The sequence below is a fragment of the Durio zibethinus genome, chromosome 26, assembly GCF_047325235.1.
Source record: "Durio zibethinus cultivar Kanyao isolate XHJ-2024 chromosome 26, ASM4732523v1, whole genome shotgun sequence".
Lineage (NCBI taxonomy): Eukaryota > Viridiplantae > Streptophyta > Magnoliopsida > Malvales > Malvaceae > Durio > Durio zibethinus.
In genome coordinates, this window is record NC_143187.1 from 12,290,628 (window position 1) to 12,311,248 (window position 20,621).

General features: G+C 34.2%; 2 protein-coding genes across 2 annotated transcripts; one reads left to right on the forward strand and one right to left on the reverse strand.

Annotated features, from left to right (window-relative positions):
- Positions 1–9,476: 9,476 nt before the first annotated feature.
- LOC111275204 (lactoylglutathione lyase GLX1-like) lies at positions 9,477–12,696 on the reverse strand. Its single transcript, XM_022860384.2, has 9 exons — positions 12,654–12,696; positions 12,240–12,376; positions 12,015–12,139; positions 11,647–11,711; positions 11,357–11,569; positions 11,029–11,076; positions 10,812–10,919; positions 10,538–10,690; positions 9,477–9,776 (listed from the first exon to the last, which is right to left on the reverse strand). Exons 2-9 carry the CDS (start codon positions 12,353–12,355, stop codon positions 9,735–9,737), a joined length of 870 nt encoding a protein of 289 aa, XP_022716119.1. The 5' UTR covers positions 12,356–12,376; positions 12,654–12,696; the 3' UTR covers positions 9,477–9,734.
- A 2,505-nt stretch (positions 12,697–15,201) lies between these two features.
- Positions 15,202–17,422, forward strand: LOC111275205 (5'-adenylylsulfate reductase 2, chloroplastic-like). The gene is made up of 5 exons (XM_022860386.2): positions 15,202–15,376; positions 15,469–15,612; positions 15,705–15,831; positions 16,029–16,842; positions 16,931–17,422. Exons 1-5 carry the CDS (start codon positions 15,289–15,291, stop codon positions 17,159–17,161), a joined length of 1,404 nt encoding a protein of 467 aa, XP_022716121.1. The 5' UTR covers positions 15,202–15,288; the 3' UTR covers positions 17,162–17,422.
- The last annotated feature ends 3,199 nt before the right edge of the window (positions 17,423–20,621 follow it).

Here is a 20,621-nt window from a genome sequence, read left to right on the forward strand (position 1 = left end):
GACTATCTTAAATCAAAAATTAATATCTATAACTGTTAGGGGCATAGTGATTTTTTTTCCTCTTAAATCCTTTAGCAAAAAATCAACAATATTTTTATCATTTATGCCGACTTGATATATTAGATCGCTTGACATGGTCAATGCCACCTCAACTTAGTCCTATCTTAATTGTTCTCTTATGGTCTTTCTCAGCTTACTTATAAATATAAAAACTCAAGCAACATGAAGGCAAGTTGATCCCATTCACTTCTCTCTCTTTTTTCTACTTTTTTGCTGACTTGATTTTTATTAACTTGCGCGTCGAAATGCAAATGTAGGGAACACTTTATGCCTTTGCCTCTAACCATCATTCTCTTCTGTATTCACAAGAATACTTTTAGGTCAGAGTTCGACACTAACATTTGGCACGCCATGTAGGAGATCTCATATTAGCCGAGCACAAAACAATGCTACCAAGAAAAAGAACCTTAGAGGAAAGAGAGGCAGCTAACTTGGCTGAAATCGAAACTCACATTAGCCAACATTCTGTCCGCACAGCTCAACCATAGGCGGGACTGACCATGGAACAATTTCAAGCCCTGACAGAATAAATACAAACTCTCAAGCAGATGTTGCAAACTATAACCCCAACACAAGTTTCAAAAGTGTCAAACTTAATCACACTTGGCTGAAAAGCTACTATCGGACAACCGAGCTATGAAAAAGTGAAGGCCTCCTCAGCCTCTAGAGAAAAAAAACATACAAACCCAACTCATCACCGTCTCAGCCACAATTTAACACATGCCACAACTAAAAATCTAAACAAACAGGCCATGAATTTCAATCGAATAGAAAATTGGAAGATCGGATATAAGCCATGAAAAAAGAGCTAAAAATGAAGGTAGTGGTATTTGAGGATGAGCTCAAGTTCCTAGAGATCTCACCCTTTACCAAAGAAATTGATAGAGCCATGCTTCTCAAAGGATTTATATGCCAACCTTGGAAACATATAATAGTACTTCTGACTCTTTTAATCATTTGAAACTTTTATAAAACCAACATAATGATGCAGGAGGCAGACAAGGCTCCAATGTGCAAAGGTCTAACCACTATGTTAAAAGGCATAGCTCGATCTTGGCACAGCAACTTGGAGCTGAGGTCAATCATTACATTCAATAAGCTCAACCATTATTTCTTGTCCAGATTTATGAGTAGCCAAAAGAGCAATGACCCTAAGCTTAATGTCAATTCACCAAGGGCAGAATGAAACTTTGAAAAGTTATGTCACACATTTTAACACCAAGCTTTACAAGTTAAAGACTTGGAATAGACAACCATTGTTACCACACTGACAAGTGAACTCAACGATAAAGCTGACATTATCACTAGAACTGACCAAAACTCTGGCCAATGTCCTGTTAATAGTAGAGAAATGTATTAATGCTGAAGCTATAATGAAAACTAATTGAGGTGAAAGAAGTTCATTTTCCCTCTTTGATGGTCAAGGTGAGAGAAACTCATCCTTATTCCTCAATCATAAAAAAGGTAAAGATTTTTATGATTCCCCCAAGAAAGAGACGACATAGGGCTAGAAGCCCTAGTGGAGAAAGAAGCTACATTAGATACCTTCCATGAAAGGATTTAGATGCAAATTGAAAGAAATCTCAACTTCAAATGGCCTAAGCCATTGAGACAAAATACAAGAAGAGATCCGACAAAAGAAATATGCTTTTCACAGAAACATAGGCTATAATATCGAAGATTATGTCAACCTAAAAAATGAGATTGAAGCTCTGATAAGACAATGTCAGTTGAAGAGATTTATGGGACAGAGAAGACAAGACCAACTTAGAATTGACTACAGACAAGACCACAGAGTGCTCACCCAGGGCAAGAGGGAAGAACAAAGCAGGAAAAAGAGATGCTCAAGAAGAAAAGTCAAATTAAAAAGAAGGCTAAGCTAACAATAATAGACCAATTATTGGGGTAATTAATGTGATCACATGAGGTAATTCCACCTTGATGAAAAGGAAGTTTAACCCAGGCATGGTAATGACAATAGGCACATTGGCCAAAAAAAAAAGACTGAAGAGATGACCCGATCTCATTTAGCTCGAAAGATCTAAAAGAAATCCAACATCCACACGACAATGCCATAATGATCACAGCCCTGGCATATAACTATGTGGTAAAAAAAATCATATTTGATAATGAAAGTTTGATTGACGTCATGTACTATAGTTGTTTAAAAAAATAAGGATCGACGAAGATTAGTCAAAACCAATCACCACCACATTAGTGGGGTTTGGGAATGAGCAGGTGCCCATAAGAAGAACTATCAAGCTTTTGATCTCCTGAGAGATTGAACCAAAGACAATTTCCATAATCATAGAATTCATGGTAGTGGATGTCCCATTTACCTATAACATAATATTAAGTTGACCTAACCAATTTGTTATATGGCTTATAAGCTTAGCTCTTTATTTGAAAGTGAAATTTTCAACACCTAAAAGGGTTGAAGAAGTTCAAGAAGACTAGTCCACGGCACGATAATGTTACGTCACAATAATAAAAGATACGACTAGGAAGAAAACAAGCAACTCAGTCGATACCAAGGTCAAAAGCAAAGAAGAGCCAACATAAAAAATTGACAAGAAGCAGGAAATCATTAACAAAAACACAAATGTAAGACCAACTGGGAGAAGCACGCTCTTAAGCTGCTTTGAGCTCTTAAGCTTTGAAAAAGTTTAATTTTGTTTCATTTCTTGAATTTTTTAAAACAACATTAGAAACGACTAAGCTCTTAAGTCGGTGCGAACAATTTGATGTTACTTGGACTAAGCTAAAATGCCAATCAAAATACAACATTAAATAAAGAATGTACTTCACTTTTACTAATATGTTTAACAAGTTTTTTCAATATACTAATCATTATGTTGGGATCTATTTTCGCAAGAAATGATCTTGACCTAATTGAACAAAAAAGATATTTGATCAAAAATCAAACTCGAATGCAAATCAATCCAAACCAACTAAAGATCTCATGCAATCTCGTTCTAAAACAACATTTATCAATAATACATATAGATTGAAGCCAAGCTCTAACATAAAAACCAACTAATTGAACTCATAAAAGATAATACCAATCCGTTTGCTTAGACGCCATTTGATATGTCTAAAATTGATATTGAAATGATGGTCCACAAACCACACACTAATCCCGAGGTAAAACCAGTTCGACAAAAGAAAAGAACTTTTACCTTGAAAAACAATAGTCATTAAAAAAAGTTAATAAATTATTACGAGCTGACTTTATCAGGGAGGTCTATTACCCTGAGTGGATAGTCAACATGGTCATGGTCAAAAAGCACAACAAAAAAAATTAAGAATGTGTGCAAACTTTACTAACTTGAATAAAACTTGCCCAAAAAACAACTTTTCCCTCCCTAGCATAGATCAACTAGTAGATGATAGTGCCAAGCATGACCTCCTAGCTTTATGGATGCCTATTTCGGTTATAATCATATCAAAATGTTAAAAGAATACTGGGATAAAATGAACTTTATTACTGAAAAAAGCCTTTATTGTTACAAGGCTATACCTTTCGGATTAAAGAATGCAAGAGTGACATACCAAAGATTGGTGAAGAAGGTGTTTAAAGATCAGATCAACTGTAATATAAAGGCTAATCAAATAGGTAGTAGAGCTTAACGAATTTGACCTATACAGTTCACCTAAATTGGCATAAAAATCATAGGTACTGACAGACTTAATTTTAAAATATATCTCGGTACAACCAAAAAAATAGTTTGAAAAAAAAGAGAAAACCCTAGATAAGGATGATTGGAAGCTTTATGTCGATGAATCAGCTAAAAGCCAAGGTGGACGAGTCACTTTATTCTTATTAGCCTGAAAAGACTACAGTATCCATATGCTTTGAGATTCAAGTTTTAGGCATCTAGCAATGAAGCAAAATATGAGGCGTTGATAGTCGACTTAAGGTTGGCAATTGAGCTGAATGTTCAACACATAACCGCTTATAACGACTCTCAACTGGTGGTTGATCAGATAAATAGAGAGTTCGAAGCTCAAAAAGCGGAAATTCAAAAGTATCTTGACAAAGCACTAACCATGGTAGCTGGCTTCAAGAAAGTCGAGGTAAAAGAGATACCGAGGTTAAAAAATTCAATAATAGACTCCTTATCTAAGTTGACTTTAAGAGCAACAATGAAAAGTCTGGACTGAGTTATAGTAGAAAAACTAACGTATAAAAACACCAAGGACAAGTTCATGAGACAAGTAATAGAGAAAAAAATTTGGATAATGCCAATTAAAGCATACCCGACCACGGGAATGTTACCCAACGAAAGAGTTTAGGCTAAGGCATTAATGAGAAAGGCCCTCGGTGCGTAATGATCGAAGAAAAATTATATAAAAGATTTTTTAGCCTACTTTACTTAAAATATATTGTTGAAAAAGAGGTAAAGTATGTCTAATGAGAAATCCACAAAAAATATGTGGAAATCACCTTGGACCTCAGCCTTTGGCTCATATAAGTGTTGAAATAAGGCTATTACAGGCCCACTATCAAGAGAGATGCAATCAATCTGATAAAGAGATGTAATAAGTGTCAGAGATTTACCTATATGTAACATCTCCCCTCAACTGAGCTTATTCCTATCATCAATCTATGGCCATTCATGCAATGAAAAATGGATGTCCTCAAACCATTCACTCTAATAATGGGTCAAAAGAATTCATTTTAGTGGCAGTAGATTATTTCACAAAATGGTTGAAAGCTGAAGCCCTAACCACCACCACGAAAGCACAAGTCAAAAAATTCATGTAAAAAAACATAGTCTGCAAATTCAGATTACCTCGTTCTATAATAATGGACAATAACAAACAATTAAAAAAATTCAAGGTTCAGGGAATGGTGCTTAAATCTTTACATTGACCTCAGGTTCACATCAGTTGCCCATCTTCAGTCCAACAGGCAAACTGAAGCTGCAAATAAGACAATATTAGAAGCTTTGAAAAATAAGCTTAATGTGGCAAAAAGGATTTAGGCCAACGAGCTACCGAAAGTTTTTTAGGCCTTAAAGACAACCATAAAGGTGCCTATTGGTAAAACCTCTTTTCACTTAGCATTTGAAACAGAGATTGTAATGTCGGTTGAGATTGACTTGCTGAGCTTAAAAGTTAAATTAACGTTGAAAAAAAATGAAAAAGCATTTAAGGCCAATTTTGACCTCTCAAAGAATAAAAAAACAACTCTAACACGAATTGTAGCATACATGCAAAAGATAGCCACCTATTATAATAAGAGAGTCTAATGTAAACATATCAAGAAGGACGACTTGATACTTAAAAAAGTTAAAGCTTTAAGAATAGATAATTGAGGTGACAAATTGATCCTGACATGAAAAGGATCATATATTGTTAAAAAAGTCATTTATGATGTGACTTACAAATTATAGGATCTAAATGATGACATCATCCCAAAAATGTGAAACGCAAACAACTTAAAAATTTATTATCAGTATCTCGATATAAACTGAGCTCACACTTGCATTATTTTGTGAATGGCACTACCATCCCAAGAATGTGAAATGCAAATAAAGTCTATTACCAGTAGATCGATTCAAACTAAGCTTACACTTTTATTATTTTGTACATGAACACGTGAATTAAATTATCTTTGGTAAGCTTGCGTTTAAGTGATTTGAAAAAATTCAATCTAAAATTTGTAATTATGTTTATCTGATCTAAGTAATTATGTAAGTTTTCAATCTAATTATCCACCTTTAGATCGGTTAATTGTTCTCATACTTATGCAAATAAGAAAGAAATGACAATAAATCCAAGCTGAAACTTGAAAATTTTTTTCTTGTTATTTAATTGTAACAATATATCGGTTAAAATATGAGAGGTCATAAAAAAATTTACAAAGTCAAAAATAAAAAATTATAGAATTTATTCATCAACAATAGTTGTAGGAAGAACATTCTTATCAGCAAAAGCAAGAATGACGACCTCACCTTCGACGACCTCTACAACTTTCTCCTTGGTCCCTAGGGTGGCCTCATCTTTATCTTCATCTTTTTCGAGCTAATTTGAACGAGCCCTTGATTTGATATTGTTGATGTCAATATCAGATAGGTCAAGGTTGAGAGAGGAGAATTTGAATTATACCTCATCTTTGGCCAGTTGAAAGGCACCAAGTATGTTTTTTCCTGAAAACTCTACCTTCATTTGGAGATAGTCATCGAAAGCCTTGTACTCTTTCATAGCCTTCACCTTCAGCTCTTCATTCCTTTTGTCCCAAGCTTTTAGCTCGGACCTTAGCCTTGCTATTTTGGCCTGAGCATCATTCAACTTCATCTCGACTTATTCCTTCATAGATCCAGTAGAGGCCTTGTTAACCGAGATGACCTTCAGCATCGCTGTCAGCTCGTTCACCTTTTTCTCAGCTTGACCTTTTTCTTGGGATACACTGAAGTTAAACCTGATGTTATCCAATGCCTTTGAGCTTTTCTTGTGCTCTTCGACAAGGGCAGTTATATCCTTTTCAACCTTTAGTATATGCTCCATGACAAAATAAATATGGTGGAAGGCTTGGCTGTTGTTTTTTACAAGTTGAGGTCGAAACTTTTTTTGAATTACACGAAAAGATCTTAAAAAAAATAAAAACAATAACAAAAAATCAAGTTGAGGTCAGGAAATGGTCACCAAAAGGAGGAACTATGACCTTGCCAAACCCCTTGGCTATGTCGAGGTTGGAAATGAGATTATCCATTGGAGCATACTCTAACCTTGTGGATGTTCTCTCTGAGTTAAGCTTAGCACCCTAGCTTTAGGGCTTTTAGGAGTAGAAAAAAAGGTTTTTACCCATAATCTTTTGGCTGGAAAGGGTGGTGTCGGTGCCGATGTGAAAGATAGGTCTTGACCTATCCTAGCTTTCAACTTTCAATATAAGAAAAAATGAGGCATAGAAGTGCTAACCACATTGTCTCATTCACAGGACGGGATCGCAAGCTGGATCATCTTTTGGCCCCTATTGAACCTTAAGACATATTGGTACAACAAAAAGTTTAAGCTGTTACTATTGACCATTTTTACAAAATCGAGCTAACCGTTATATAAAAATTAACTTAAAGCAAAATCCTTCAAAGTTACCTCAAACCTACCATAATATTTAATCTTGTTTATTACTTCTGTAGAGGTCAACTGATAAGCATCGATGATGAGCTCCCTTACGTGTAAAATCTAAAATCTTATCCCGATCTAATAGATCGAAGATAAAAAAAGTCATCGATCCATCCATAAAAGAGTTAGATGTACTCTTTATTTCCCAAATGTTAACCTCAAGCTCACCATCTTTATTTGTCTTTTGCTTCTCAAGGCCTATAAAAAGCAATTTTCATTTCTTTATTAAGCTTATGCAATCGACGAAAAATCTTTTATTTGACCGAGCTATGATATAAAACCACCTGCTATCATTGGGATATTTTTTAAAAGAGAACTCCCTGAATAGAGGGAAAAAAAGAAGAATATTTAGTTATTGATGAAGAATAATAAAAACAACTATGTATTGAATAGAATTTGAAGTGAGCTAAATGATGATCAAATTATAATAATTAAAAATTAAAATGAGTAAAAGATGAAATGAAAATCTCAGACCAACCATGAACAAATCCCAATATACGTAAAATCGATGCGATTTAATTTATCAATGACCTAATCTGAGAAGTTCAGTGTTATTATACTATATCCTTCTCTAGAAAAAAAAAAGTGATACCCAAAACACAAACGTGATGTGTCGAGCACATGATAAAACAATCTTCTGGATTTATCTTGCCTTTTAGCTTGCTCATCACGTCTTTGGAGATCACATTGAGGTCACACAAAATATATACAGAAACCTTGACGAGTTCATCCTGCACCACAAAACTCCTCTTCGTCGTCACTTTTCGAGGTGTTCCCTCTGTTTTGTTCCTCCTCGAAACCTTCATTGTTAAAAAAATTTGACTTTTGGGTGAAATCTCGAAAAAAAATAATGGATGAAAGCAACTCGATCCCCAAAAAAGAAAAACAAGGTAGAAAAGACGAGATGTTTAAAAAAACTAATTAAGGAAAAGTAAAAGTTACAGGAAATGAAAGAGAACAAACTCCAGAAGGGAGAACGATCGAAAAGAAAGCAAAGTCAACCATAAAAGATGGACCAACTTGAGAGATAAGAAAAATATGTGGATGTTGAAATTTGAAGTTGATTTGAGCATATAATTTTTTCGTACTTAAAACTAGCTTACCTCTTGCCCAAACATTCTTTTCATTAAGTTGTTGCTCTTTTTCAGATATCAAGTTGAATCAATAAACCGTCTTTGCATAGTTACAACCTTGAATAATATGAGGGATCAGGTCATTATCCTATTACCTTTATTAACTTCCTCTTAGCTCTACCTTATAACTCAACCTTTCTAAAACTCATATTAAAAGATATGATTAGCAATACGTACCGAAATGGGTATAAAAAAAACTTTTAAAGCTAAAACACTATTTAGATAAAAAATTTTAGATCGAATTGAGAACAAAGAAAGCAAAATGTGAAAAATTAAAACCCTACCAACCATTTATATAGACACACCACAAACCAAATGGATGACACGTTTCGCATCACATGTCGAAACACGGGCAAAAAAACAACTTTTCTCCTTTTCGCTTTCAATTTTTTTGCTCAAATCACTTTTCTCCTCATTTAATGCTATCAGATCGACCTAACTAAATGAACCCCAAGTCAGACCATCTAAACCAGACAACTGTTAAAGGTAAACTAAAAGCCTAGTTCACCTATAAGGTCCAAAATAAATGCCCAAATCCAAATTTTGAAAAAAAAAAAATACAAGTCTTGCCATAGCCAGACAAACTCCTACACTAATCTTAAATCACCCCAAATAATTATCCCCTCAACAACCTTTAAATCGATTATGCATTTAATCCAAAACATGCACAAGATCAAATAACCATGTCAAATCATGGCCCAAAGCTAATCATCGTCCAAAACCGACCTCCCCTTTCAATGTCAACCTTCGATGAACCAAACTGTCAATATGTTAATTCAACCAATCTATCCTACACCAAAGACATCGATAATAAATTTGACGATCTCATATTCAGACTATCTAACTAAAGGACAGAATATTGAAGCATTTGATAATAAAAAAGGTATAGTGATTTTTTTTCTCTTTCAAAACCTTCAATAGACAATCAGGGATATTTTTATCATTTGTACCAACTTGACAAAGTCAGTGCCACATCAGCTCAGCTTTATTTTAATTGTCCCCCCTTATGATCCCTTCAGCATACTTATAAATATAAAAAATTGAGCACTATGAAAGCAAATTCATCCCACTCACTTCTCTTTCTTTCTTATTTTTTTACCAACCTAATCTTTATTAACTTACACATCGAAGTGCAAACAAAGAACAACCCCTACCTTTATCTTTAACCACCATTCTCTTTTGCATTTACAAGAATACCCTTAGGTCATAACTCGGCTCCAACAATAACCATAACTTTCTGATAGTTATGAAACATACTAGAATCCACAACAATAAAGAGTTGAAAATGGTTCAAGTCGCATAACAACCATATTTAAACAGGCATATTGCTCGCGTATTCATATAGTAACAGGACTATGCTTAATGCATCCAGAGCCTTTTTTGCCATGTTGATGTTATTACTCTGCCTACTGCCTACTGGAGTTCCCTCAAAAAGTCTTCATTGTCAACCAGGACCTGTAGACACAAAGCATAACCATATCATGAGCCTGTCAGCATAAAAGGATTCTATTGACATGAACTACTCGTAAGTTTATATTATGCTATAATTTAATCTGGTTTGACTGAATAAGGGACGTGCAATGACATCATGCTTGATTTGTAGTTGTCCTAAACAACCACAAATAGATGCTTGATTTGTAGTTTCATATCATCCTAAGAAGTTTACTCTAATACTAAAAAAGTTCAAGAAGTAACAGATGAGTCGTGTTGCGTAAAAAAAAAAATAAATAAATAAGCGAATTGTGGTGAGTTCAAATAGTGAGTAATAATTGTATGGTGCATTTCATTTTTCTTGGTCTTTCTCCTACCACAAAACAATTAAAATTATAGATGTCATAGAAATAGAATGTTCAAATTCTAATCTTGGTTCATACACAAGTTCTGGATTCTTTTCACACTTTCTAGTTATTCTACAGACAAAAAACCTATGTAATGTATTTCAAATGATCTTTTAATCTTTCATTATTTGGTTATCTACCAGTTTTAAACGTCCAGGGCAAGCTAAAGGATATACGAACAACCCAATAGTTGCCAATCTTACCACCTAGTTCTACTATGCAATTTCAACAGCACACAAAAAATGGCCTAGGAGCAGTTGTTACTTTATTGAAACAACTACAAACTAGTAAGAACATTCTGAATTCTAATGATTATTCCTTACAAATGCTCTAGCAAATGATAGAGATGGTAAAGTTTCCAGTACTACTAAAACTTACCGTTTTCCAGCCATCAGGATCTAAGAAAGAGGTAATTTTAGTGTTGATTCCAGGAATTGGCCCTGGTTTTCGAGTAACCTTTCCGCCAAGCTCTTGTATAACATGCTCTACAACTTCACCACTCTTGTATACATCATCAGTGCTGATAGCAACCTGGAATGGGGACAATAGTCACCAAAAAAGGGCAATGGAACCATTTCTAAAGAAGAAATTAAGAAAACATCGCATAGACTTTTGTTGCAAGGTTAGCTAATAGAAAGAGTCTTAAACTGACCTGTGCATATGCATTTCCCTTGGTATATTCAATCACTCCATAATTGTAAGTCAACTCAAGAACAGTAGTCTCATGTTCTTCAGCATACCCCATCATGGCTATGGAGTACTGTCAAGAGCATGTAACAAAAATGAGAAAATTTATTAGGCTTCTTCCACAGGTTTCATATCCCTGCTAAGTAAACTAAATAAAATAATCCAAGTAGGACAGAATTTACCTTGTATTCAGGCCTATCAACCTTCTTCACTAGCTTCATGCCCAGGGCCTGCAAAGAAATAAACAAAGAAAAGCAAGGAAATTACTAACTCATCAAAAAATTTTCTAGCACCTTTTAATCAACAAAGTCAAGAAAAGAATCCCTTGAGAGCAATGACAGCAAGCAAACATTAGGTCCAAAGCCTATTTATGACTATCATCCAATCAGTCAAACTTTTATTTAAGTGATTCATGCACGCAAAGCACAATGAATTTGCTTTGAAATTGAAATTTTAGATTAACTAGAGAAAAAAAAGGTTCAAGCGAAAGGTAATTTTATATTGCACTACCTTTTCGTAGAATTTGACAGAGCGATCTAAATTCCCAACACGAAGCATTACTTGACAGAGTGGTTCAGGAGTAGAAGCTCTTTGGATGAGCTCAAAAACATAACCATCAGGATCCTTCACAAAAGCAATGACAGTGGATCCACCTTTGACTGGACCAGGCTCTCTAGTAATATTGCCACCCTTTGCACGGATGTCCTCAACCATTTTGTAGACCTAAAGTACAAGGTGGAATAAATATCATCATTTGCAATGAATCGATTGCTCGATTATTCCAAAAGTACGGAACTTACATCAGGAGTTGCAATTGCAAAATGCCCAAAACCAGTTCCAATATCATATGAAGTTACTCCATAATCTGTAACAAAAAATAACAGTTCTTAGAGACCAAAGAAGTTCAAGAGAACTAAAAAATTTGAGAAGCCCTCTGTCATTATCAGTAAATTCCTTCAGTACCCCAAAAGTACCCACTTTAGATTAACTAAAGTGAACTATGCCGCAATAGATGTATCAGATCTACAGCATTTTGATTAAAAGGAATCCTCAGGCTAACTGCCTGATCAGGAAACAAAACTCTCCAAGCTTCAAGCATTACAGGCATAAAAAAACCCATTTGCACAAAATATTTCCATATAGAGGGATAAATATAGCACAAACGTACTGTATGTTAACTCCACAACGAAATGCGACTCCTCTGGGCCAAACCCAAGAAAGGCATTGGAGTATTTCTCCTCAGGAATGTCTCTTTTCCTCAACAGTTTCATTCCAAAACAATCAGTGTAAAACCTGAATACACATTTGTAACAAAAAAATAAGAACATCGAAGCGTCAAAACAAAAAGCAAAGTAAAAGAATTAACATCCTAGTTCTAGAAAAGCGTACTTACTTGATGGTACGATCAAGATCACCAACACGGTAGACGGCATGAAGGAACCGACGCTTATCTTTCTTTGGCCATTCCAACAACTCAGCACTGGGAACTGCAGCTGAACCTTCAGCCATTTTTCAACAAATCCTATTGCTCTGTAACCATTCATAAAGCCAACCAAGTGAATAAAAACCACAACTTTAAAACAAAAGTTTCATATTTTTCCCATTTTTCTTGACCTTTTTCTTTGTCACCTAATTCATCAATAAAATCACCTTTTTCATTTAATTTTTCAATTTTATGTGAAGATCAAACTAAAGACTGAAAATTTATGATAAATATGGATCACAACAAAGAACAATTCAAATCAGCTTACTGGAGATAAGCGCTAAACATGAGAAAGGAAACCCTAATTTGGATCAAAGAGCGTACCAGCAATTACTAGGGAGAGAGAGAGTGAGTGATGAAACGCCTCAGAGAGTCCTGTCAGCTTTGGGGTAAATTTATAATCCTTGACATCATGATTTCTCGCTAACGTGACCTGTCAGTTACAAAGTGATCCGATAACCGACAAACGCGTCCCCTAGTAGTTGCAACCAACTAACCAAACAGATGTGTCCTTCTGAACTTGTAAGGAACAGTAGCCCTTGTTTTAGACGAAATGATTAGGAAACAACAGGATTTATTAGGCCGATGACCTTTTATGGGACTTTGTCTAGACGTCAAAACCCTCTTATGGATACTAAAACAGAAACGTGGCAATATTCGATTTTTTCCACGTTATTAAAAAAAAATAAAATAATAGTAAACCAGTTTAAGGCTTTCTGGCCAAAATAAAAAACCAATTTAAGGCTTGAAGATATCAATGGAAGCAGACATCAGCTTCCATTTTACGTATCTAAAAGTTTTAGGAAAAAGCTAAAGATGGAAGGTCAATTGCTGATAAAAAGTAGTGGCCACTTTCGGCCTTGGAGAAATGAAATCTGTAACTTTTCATTTGCAGTCTTTGGGCAGATGGGCAGGCCTTTTGGGATTTCTTTGTTTCAGGGCCTACTTTCAATATGATGTCGAAATCAGCAAAACCTAGAATGGGTTTCTTCCAGATTCTAGTTGCAACTTCAAATTGGTTTTATAAAGATGTAACCCAAAGAAAAAATTGTTATGTAAAGAAATATATATGTTGCATTTTCATCTCTTTTTCTTTTTTTCTCTTTGATGTGTGTGTAATGAGGTATTTTGTTTTCTTTGGCAGCAAATAAAGCAACAGGACCGTGTCCAAATGAAAAAAAAAAAGAAGCAACAAGAGTCCTGACCATAGAGTTGTTTCACTCTACAATTTTGCAATGAAATATGCTTGTGATAAGTTTTATGCATTTGCAATCCTAGAATATTTGCGTTTTTACTGGATTTGTTAGGCTGAGAATCAATATTGCTGCAAATGAACTTGTCACATCAACTTCCATATAGATTGCCTTGTTTTACACCAACTCCATAATCTCCAGCAGAGTGTGGGAAGAATTAATTCAAATCAATCTTCTACTCCTTTACATTAATTTGTTGATTGTAAACAAGAGGCCTCAATTTTCCTTATGCATGTTACACTCAAACAAAACTTGTTATTGACAGGTTATTTTCTTCACCTAAAACTAGAGGCAACTATCAACATTCAAATGATTTTAAATTTTAATATCAGTAATCTTTTTTTTATCTTCAAATTATGATTTTTTTATATATAAAAAATTCATATCAATTGCGACAAGGAATATACTGTAGAAGTAAATGGATGTTTCTAGGATTAGTTATATTTTGCTCTCAATCTCATCAGTATCTCACAATAATGCAACGCCAAACAATAACATCCTCGCCGACGCACCGTTTTTCGCCGAAACTTTTTGCGCTTTATCGTAGCATTTGTAGCAAACCAACCCCATCCTCACATAGCCCATGGTCAATTAAACGTCAACATCAACATGTGAGTGCAGGGGGAGGGAGGATCTGCCCGCTTTGTCTACAGCTTCAAGCACCTTACCCGCCTGGTTAAATTAATGCTTGTTCGTTTTGCAGCACTAATTATATAACGATATAAATTAAATCTTATATTATCTTGAGTATAAATTGGAATACAAAGAAAAACATATGTACTGTATACTGTAAGCTTATGTAGGGGAAATTATTGGAAAGATTTTTATGAAATGGACCACCAACCACAAAGCATTCTGACGGCCTTTGTCGCCACAGAGTGTCCTTTCAGTGCGTCTCCAGCCACCAGGCGATGGTCCTCACTACTCCCTCCCCAATTTCCACATAATTGTGGTTAATATTTACAGATTGCGACAAACAGTTCCAGTCACAGATTTTTTTTCTTGGAAAGGATTAAAATTGAAGTCTCATAATTTCACCACATTACCATATTCCGTTCCCATTCCCATCAAATAATTTCACCACATTTATTTATTTATTTTTATTATTTTATAAAAAATCGAGAGAAAATGAAATGATATAATTTTCGCACCATTTAAAAATGAGGAAAAGGGTGTTATTGAGGAAAAAAACTGGACCTTTATTTATAGCGTGGGCCACCCTGATTGAACCAAATGATTCTGTAAATCTGAGGTCACATAAATTTGCATAATTTAAACCACACCTTAATCTCTCAAAATAATTACTAGTATTTTTATGGAGGATTAAAAATAATTTTAAAAAATGACCAGAAAAAACAGTGAGGAAGAATCAAGGAAATTAAGGTGGCCGTTTCTTCAGCCTCCAAGCTCAAATTGAAAAACCATCTCTCTACCGAACACGTCTCTCTCGTGCTGGCCACATGACGGAAGCAATGAGCGACTGGATTAATCTCCTTCCAACCAAAATCAGCCACGCAAGCAAAATTTCGGTTTTCGAAATCGCGTCTAGGTTCAATGAACCTGGTAGCCCTACTTTTTCACGCCATTATTTAACCATTTAACTCTCTCTTACGGGCACTAAACACAGATAAAACTCAAACCCAGAGGAAAACTGAAGATAGCTTCTTTTTTCGTTTCTTGAAACAAATATTACATTTTTATATTAAATGGCGTTTGCTGTAACAAAGATTACATCTTTATCTGCAATATCTGGTTCCAGCTTTTCTCGTTCAAGTGCTTCCTCTAACCTCAATGGTACTTTTAATTTTGTTATTTTCTTCTCTTTTGTTTAAAATTTTTTTTTTTGGTTAATTATGTTTATTGATGGTTATATTTGGGGTTTTCAGTTCCACAAATTGGTTCATTTCGGTTAGCAGATCGTCATGCAACGGTGAATCTGTCTCAAAAACGTTGCGGGGTTAAGCCCGTAAATGGGGATTCAAAACGGAATGATTCCATCGTTTCTCTGTCTGCAACCGTCGTTGCTCCAGGTGAAACTTCAAAAATCATTTTTATTCTTTTTTTATTTTAGTTTTAATTTAATGATGATTAAAAAAGACTTAATTATTTGCTGGATTAACAGAAGTGTCGGAAAATATAGAGTTGGAGGATTACGAGCAGTTGGCTAAAGAACTTCACATCGCTTCTCCACTTGAAATTATGGATAAGGCTCTAGAGAAATTCGGAAACGACATCGCCATCGCTTTCAGGTAACTTTTAGCTCAAAATTTGTTTAGCTTTAAGTATTATTAATTATAATGTTAATGATTTATATGCCAAAGTATCTCATCGAATATTCTCACTATCTGAAGGATCTGTTGCTTTTAAAATTATTAAATCCATTTTCTGTTATGGTAAATTTGAGTGTTAATTGGTAATGGGAATTTTTTGTTTTTAATTTGTACAGTGGTGCGGAGGATGTTGCTTTGATTGAGTATGCGAAATTGACTGGTAGGCCATTTAGGGTGTTCAGCCTCGATACTGGAAGGCTGAACCCAGAAACTTATCGATTCTTTGATGAGGTTGAGAAACATTATGGAATTCGCATCGAGTACATGTTTCCGGATGCTGTTGAAGTTCAGGCATTGGTGAGGAATAAAGGGTTGTTTTCTTTTTACGAGGATGGGCACCAAGAATGCTGCCGTGTTAGGAAAGTGAGACCTTTGAGGAGAGCACTCAAGGGGTTGCGTGCTTGGATTACTGGTCAGAGGAAAGATCAGTCTCCAGGAACTAGGTCGGAGATTCCTGTTGTTCAAGTGGATCCTGTTTTTGAAGGATTGGATGGTGGGATTGGTAGCTTGGTGAAGTGGAACCCAGTTGCCAACGTTGATGGTAAAGACATTTGGAATTTCCTTCGGGCAATGAATGTGCCTGTCAATTCTTTGCATTCCCAAGGATACGTGTCTATTGGTTGTGAGCCTTGCACAAGGCCAGTTCTACCAGGACAACATGAGAGGGAAGGAAGGTGGTGGTGGGAGGATGCCAAGGCCAAGGAGTGTGGTTTACATAAAGGAAATTTGAAACAAGACACTGCAGCCCAACTTAATGGCAATGGAAATGGGGCTGCCCATGCCAATGGTACTGCCTCTCAAAATGACATTTTAAATAGCCAGAGCTTGGTCACATTGAGCAGGACAGGAATTGAGAATTTGGCAAGATTGGAGAACCGGAAAGAGCCATGGCTTGTTGTGCTTTATGCCCCATGGTGCCGATTTTGCCAGGTAAACCCTGTTACAAACTATGCGGAATTTAATTTTAAAATTGCTTTTTGGCTTTAATCTGATGGATGAGTGTGTGAATTTTGAGCAGGCAATGGAAGAATCTTATGTTGAATTGGCTGAGAAGCTGGCAGGTTCTGGAGTGAAAGTAGCAAAATTCAGAGCTGATGGTGAACAAAAGGAATATGCAAAGAGAGAGTTGCAGTTGGGAAGCTTCCCCACTATACTTTTCTTCCCCAAACACTCGTCTAATCCAGTAAAGTATGCCTCTGAGAAGAGGGATGTTGATTCATTGATGGCCTTTATTAATGCCCTTCGATGATGGGAATCAAACATAATTTGTCGACTTAGCAAATCTACTATTGAGTGGTGGTTCCTGCTCGTTTTCAGTAATCAAACTCATGAAGATTAGATGGACTCCTCCTTTCCAATCCTTCTTGTTGGAGAGATTATGAACCCATATTTTGCCATGTTTTTGGTATATTGTACATACTATTCCTTAATCCTTCAAAGTTTTATTTAGAGGGATCTTTTGGGCTTTAGTCATCCATGTAATGAATTGAAGAGTACTGTCATTGTTAAATGATTTTTTGCCAGAACTTTACCCAGGTAGTCTTTGATTTCAAGATCACCAACTTGATCTAATTTTATAACCAGTGATTTAAGATCATTATGCTTGGTTAAGGAAGCCTTAATCATTGAGAAGTGGAGATAACTGTTTTTTATATTTGTCTCGAGAGGAAGGAAATTTCCTGGATGCCTTAAAGTGTCGGGCGAAGGAAAAAAAAAAAAACAAAAAAACCTTAGACTTCATAGTCTCTCATGACGAAAAAGCATAAATGTCCACCGGCACTTTCGAATTTTATTTAGGAACCAGCAGAGCAAGTTACCAGGATTCTCGTCTCTCGCCCATATGCTACAAGAATTAGCCTCTTTAAGCCCTGTGGTGAACGAATTCAGCAATTGAACTCAGCCCCAAGGGATTCAGTCAAGTTCTGTTAGCCTCTTAATGGAAAAGAAGAGGTTTAAGGTAACAAAATTTGTAGCTTTAATTTAGATTTAGTATGCTAGATTAATAAGAGGGGATAATAAGCAATAACTTTGTTTCTCACGAATGATAATGGACGGGCGTTCTCTTGCCTTGTAGACGAACCCACCAGGCAGGTAGGCAGGCACGAATGCACGCACCAAATCGAAGGACGTCCCTGCAGCGTTGTGGGTTATTCTCTGAGAATGATTTGCTGAAATCTCTGTTATAGCTAAATATGTTAACGATTGGCAGTTTGGACATTGAACGGATTAAAGCAAATGAGCAAAACCTTGCCAGTAACTTAACATCAAGAATGAGAAAATCTGATACTATTTCCACTTGGAAAAACAAAATGCAGATTTGTTTGCAAAGTTAGATGTTGTTTGAGGCCCCCAAACCTTTGCCAAGCCCAATGTCCAAAACTTTGCAATTGGTTCAACAACCAGCTAAATATTCACTAGTATGGAGAATGGAATCCATGCATTGTGGGCTGGTATTTAATGTCAAATGAATTATGAAGACATAATTTTTTAAAATTTTATATCAATTAACATGTTATAACTATAACTAATATATAGACAAAAAATTCATCAAATATCCAGCTCAGGAAATGTAAAAATCTTACCTATATCTCTATACTATGTTGTATCCTTTGAAGATTGCTTGGTAATTGCTTTTCCTAATTACTTTTTTCCTACAAAAATAATAAGCAAAATGAGCGATAAGATATAAAAAGTAAATAATATTTTTGAAGAGTAAAAAATTGAAAAAAGTGTTTTTTTCTACAACTTAAAACACATAATTTTACTTTTATACTTAACAAATATATTAGAATTCATTGTATGTAATTTTGCGTATATACTTTAACACCTATTTAAGTTTACATAAATCTAAGAAACATGTATCTTGTAGATGATTTGATGAGATGCTAAACTTGTGATTGATGACAGGATCCTCTCTTACGAGATGCCATCCAGATTGCCAACAATCTTTCAAACTTTGATCTGAGATGCTTTAAAAACATCTATTGTTTGAAAAGGAAAAGATGTATACACTATGAAACCACAACATATTACTCTAGATTAAATGATATAATAATAGTTAAAGCTTACACATTGATTTCCTCTGCAATGCAAGTGTAACATTATAAAGAGAAAATTTCTTATTATAAGAAGTTATTGAGGAAAATTTATAAGAAGATTTTAAAATTGATACTGCATCAAAATTTTAAAGCATAAAACGGAAATTTTTTCATATTTTCCAATTTCACATTCATGATAGATTCGAACAAAAGTAAAAATAGTTAACTCCATTATGTTTTTACCATTCCAAACCCTCTTTTCTCGGAGCCATAATCCCATTAAAACTTGAACAAATTCAAAAAAATTCATCATATTCAACTAACCAAATCAATAAAAAAAATATTTGAAATAGTAAAGCTAACCTAAAATGAGTAGATAGATCCCTTTCTTTCTATCTCATTTCTTTTCATTGATCAAATATCATGCCATGGAGCTTCGGTCTGTAGTACATAGACCCATATAAATGTAACAAAAAAACAAAAAATAAATTTAATTTTTTTGTTTTAATTGATTTGCTAACGATATATGTATGTTAATGAGTTTATTATTTGTATGTTTATGAGTTGATCATTGATAACATAATTAAATTGTTTTAATCTTTTAAAATAATTCTTTAATATATATTATTATTATAGTTTAGCCTGACTTTTATAATTAATTTTTTTATACTTTTTTCTTTTAGAAGTTTATAATTGTTATTCCAATTACTAAAAATTAATATAAAAATTAATGCAAATAAATTGCACACCTTCCACCAACAATTAATACTATGTGATTTATTAAACACCTTGAACACTTCAATTAGACTTCTTAATGTAGAATTAAATAATTTAGTAGGCGGTGAAGTACTAGTAGTTTAAGACCAAATTGTCGTAAGAATTGTACATCTTGAGTAATTTCTATCTAAAGATGATTTAGTCTTTCTCATTTGTAATAAATTGTTGGATTTTTTAGGTTTTCTAGATGGTTGAACAAACTAATGTGATCTATTGTAAGTAGAGAATTATCAAATGAAGTAAAATTAATTGTTTTTAGTGAATTTTTTCAAGATGTGACAAAATTCATTTACATCATCTTTTGAATCTATTTAAGCTAGATTTACATTCATTCAAGAAATTTTTGGTTGTTAACGTTAAAAATGAAATCATTATAAATTATATAAATTATATATAACAAGTTTGTTATTATAAGAATTGGAATTTTCTTAAGAAGAAAACATGACAAGTAGCAAGATCAAAATTTTGTCTCATGTTATTTTAATTTTAAAAATTGTCTTGTAATATTTTTTATATAATAAAAACTTATGTATAATAAAAATTTTCAAACTAAAAAATTAAATTTTCAATTGGTAGAACACATAATTACAAACAAATAATGAAAGCACTGATGGAAGATTATATAAGAAAAAAAAAAGAGATGAAATATTTATTAGTTATACATAGATTTATCTTTTCCATAAGCAAACAATATTAGTGCAATAGAATGTTTGAATGAAAAATATATAAATGTATTAATTTCAAATTTTTTAGGATTGTATACACCTTCTTTTCCTCCATTATGTCAATTGAAGATTATTCATCGTTATATCAAATTTTTTAAGGTTATCATATTAAGTAATATTAGTTCAAAAGTATTGAAATTCATTAAATTAATTACCACTACTACATTTA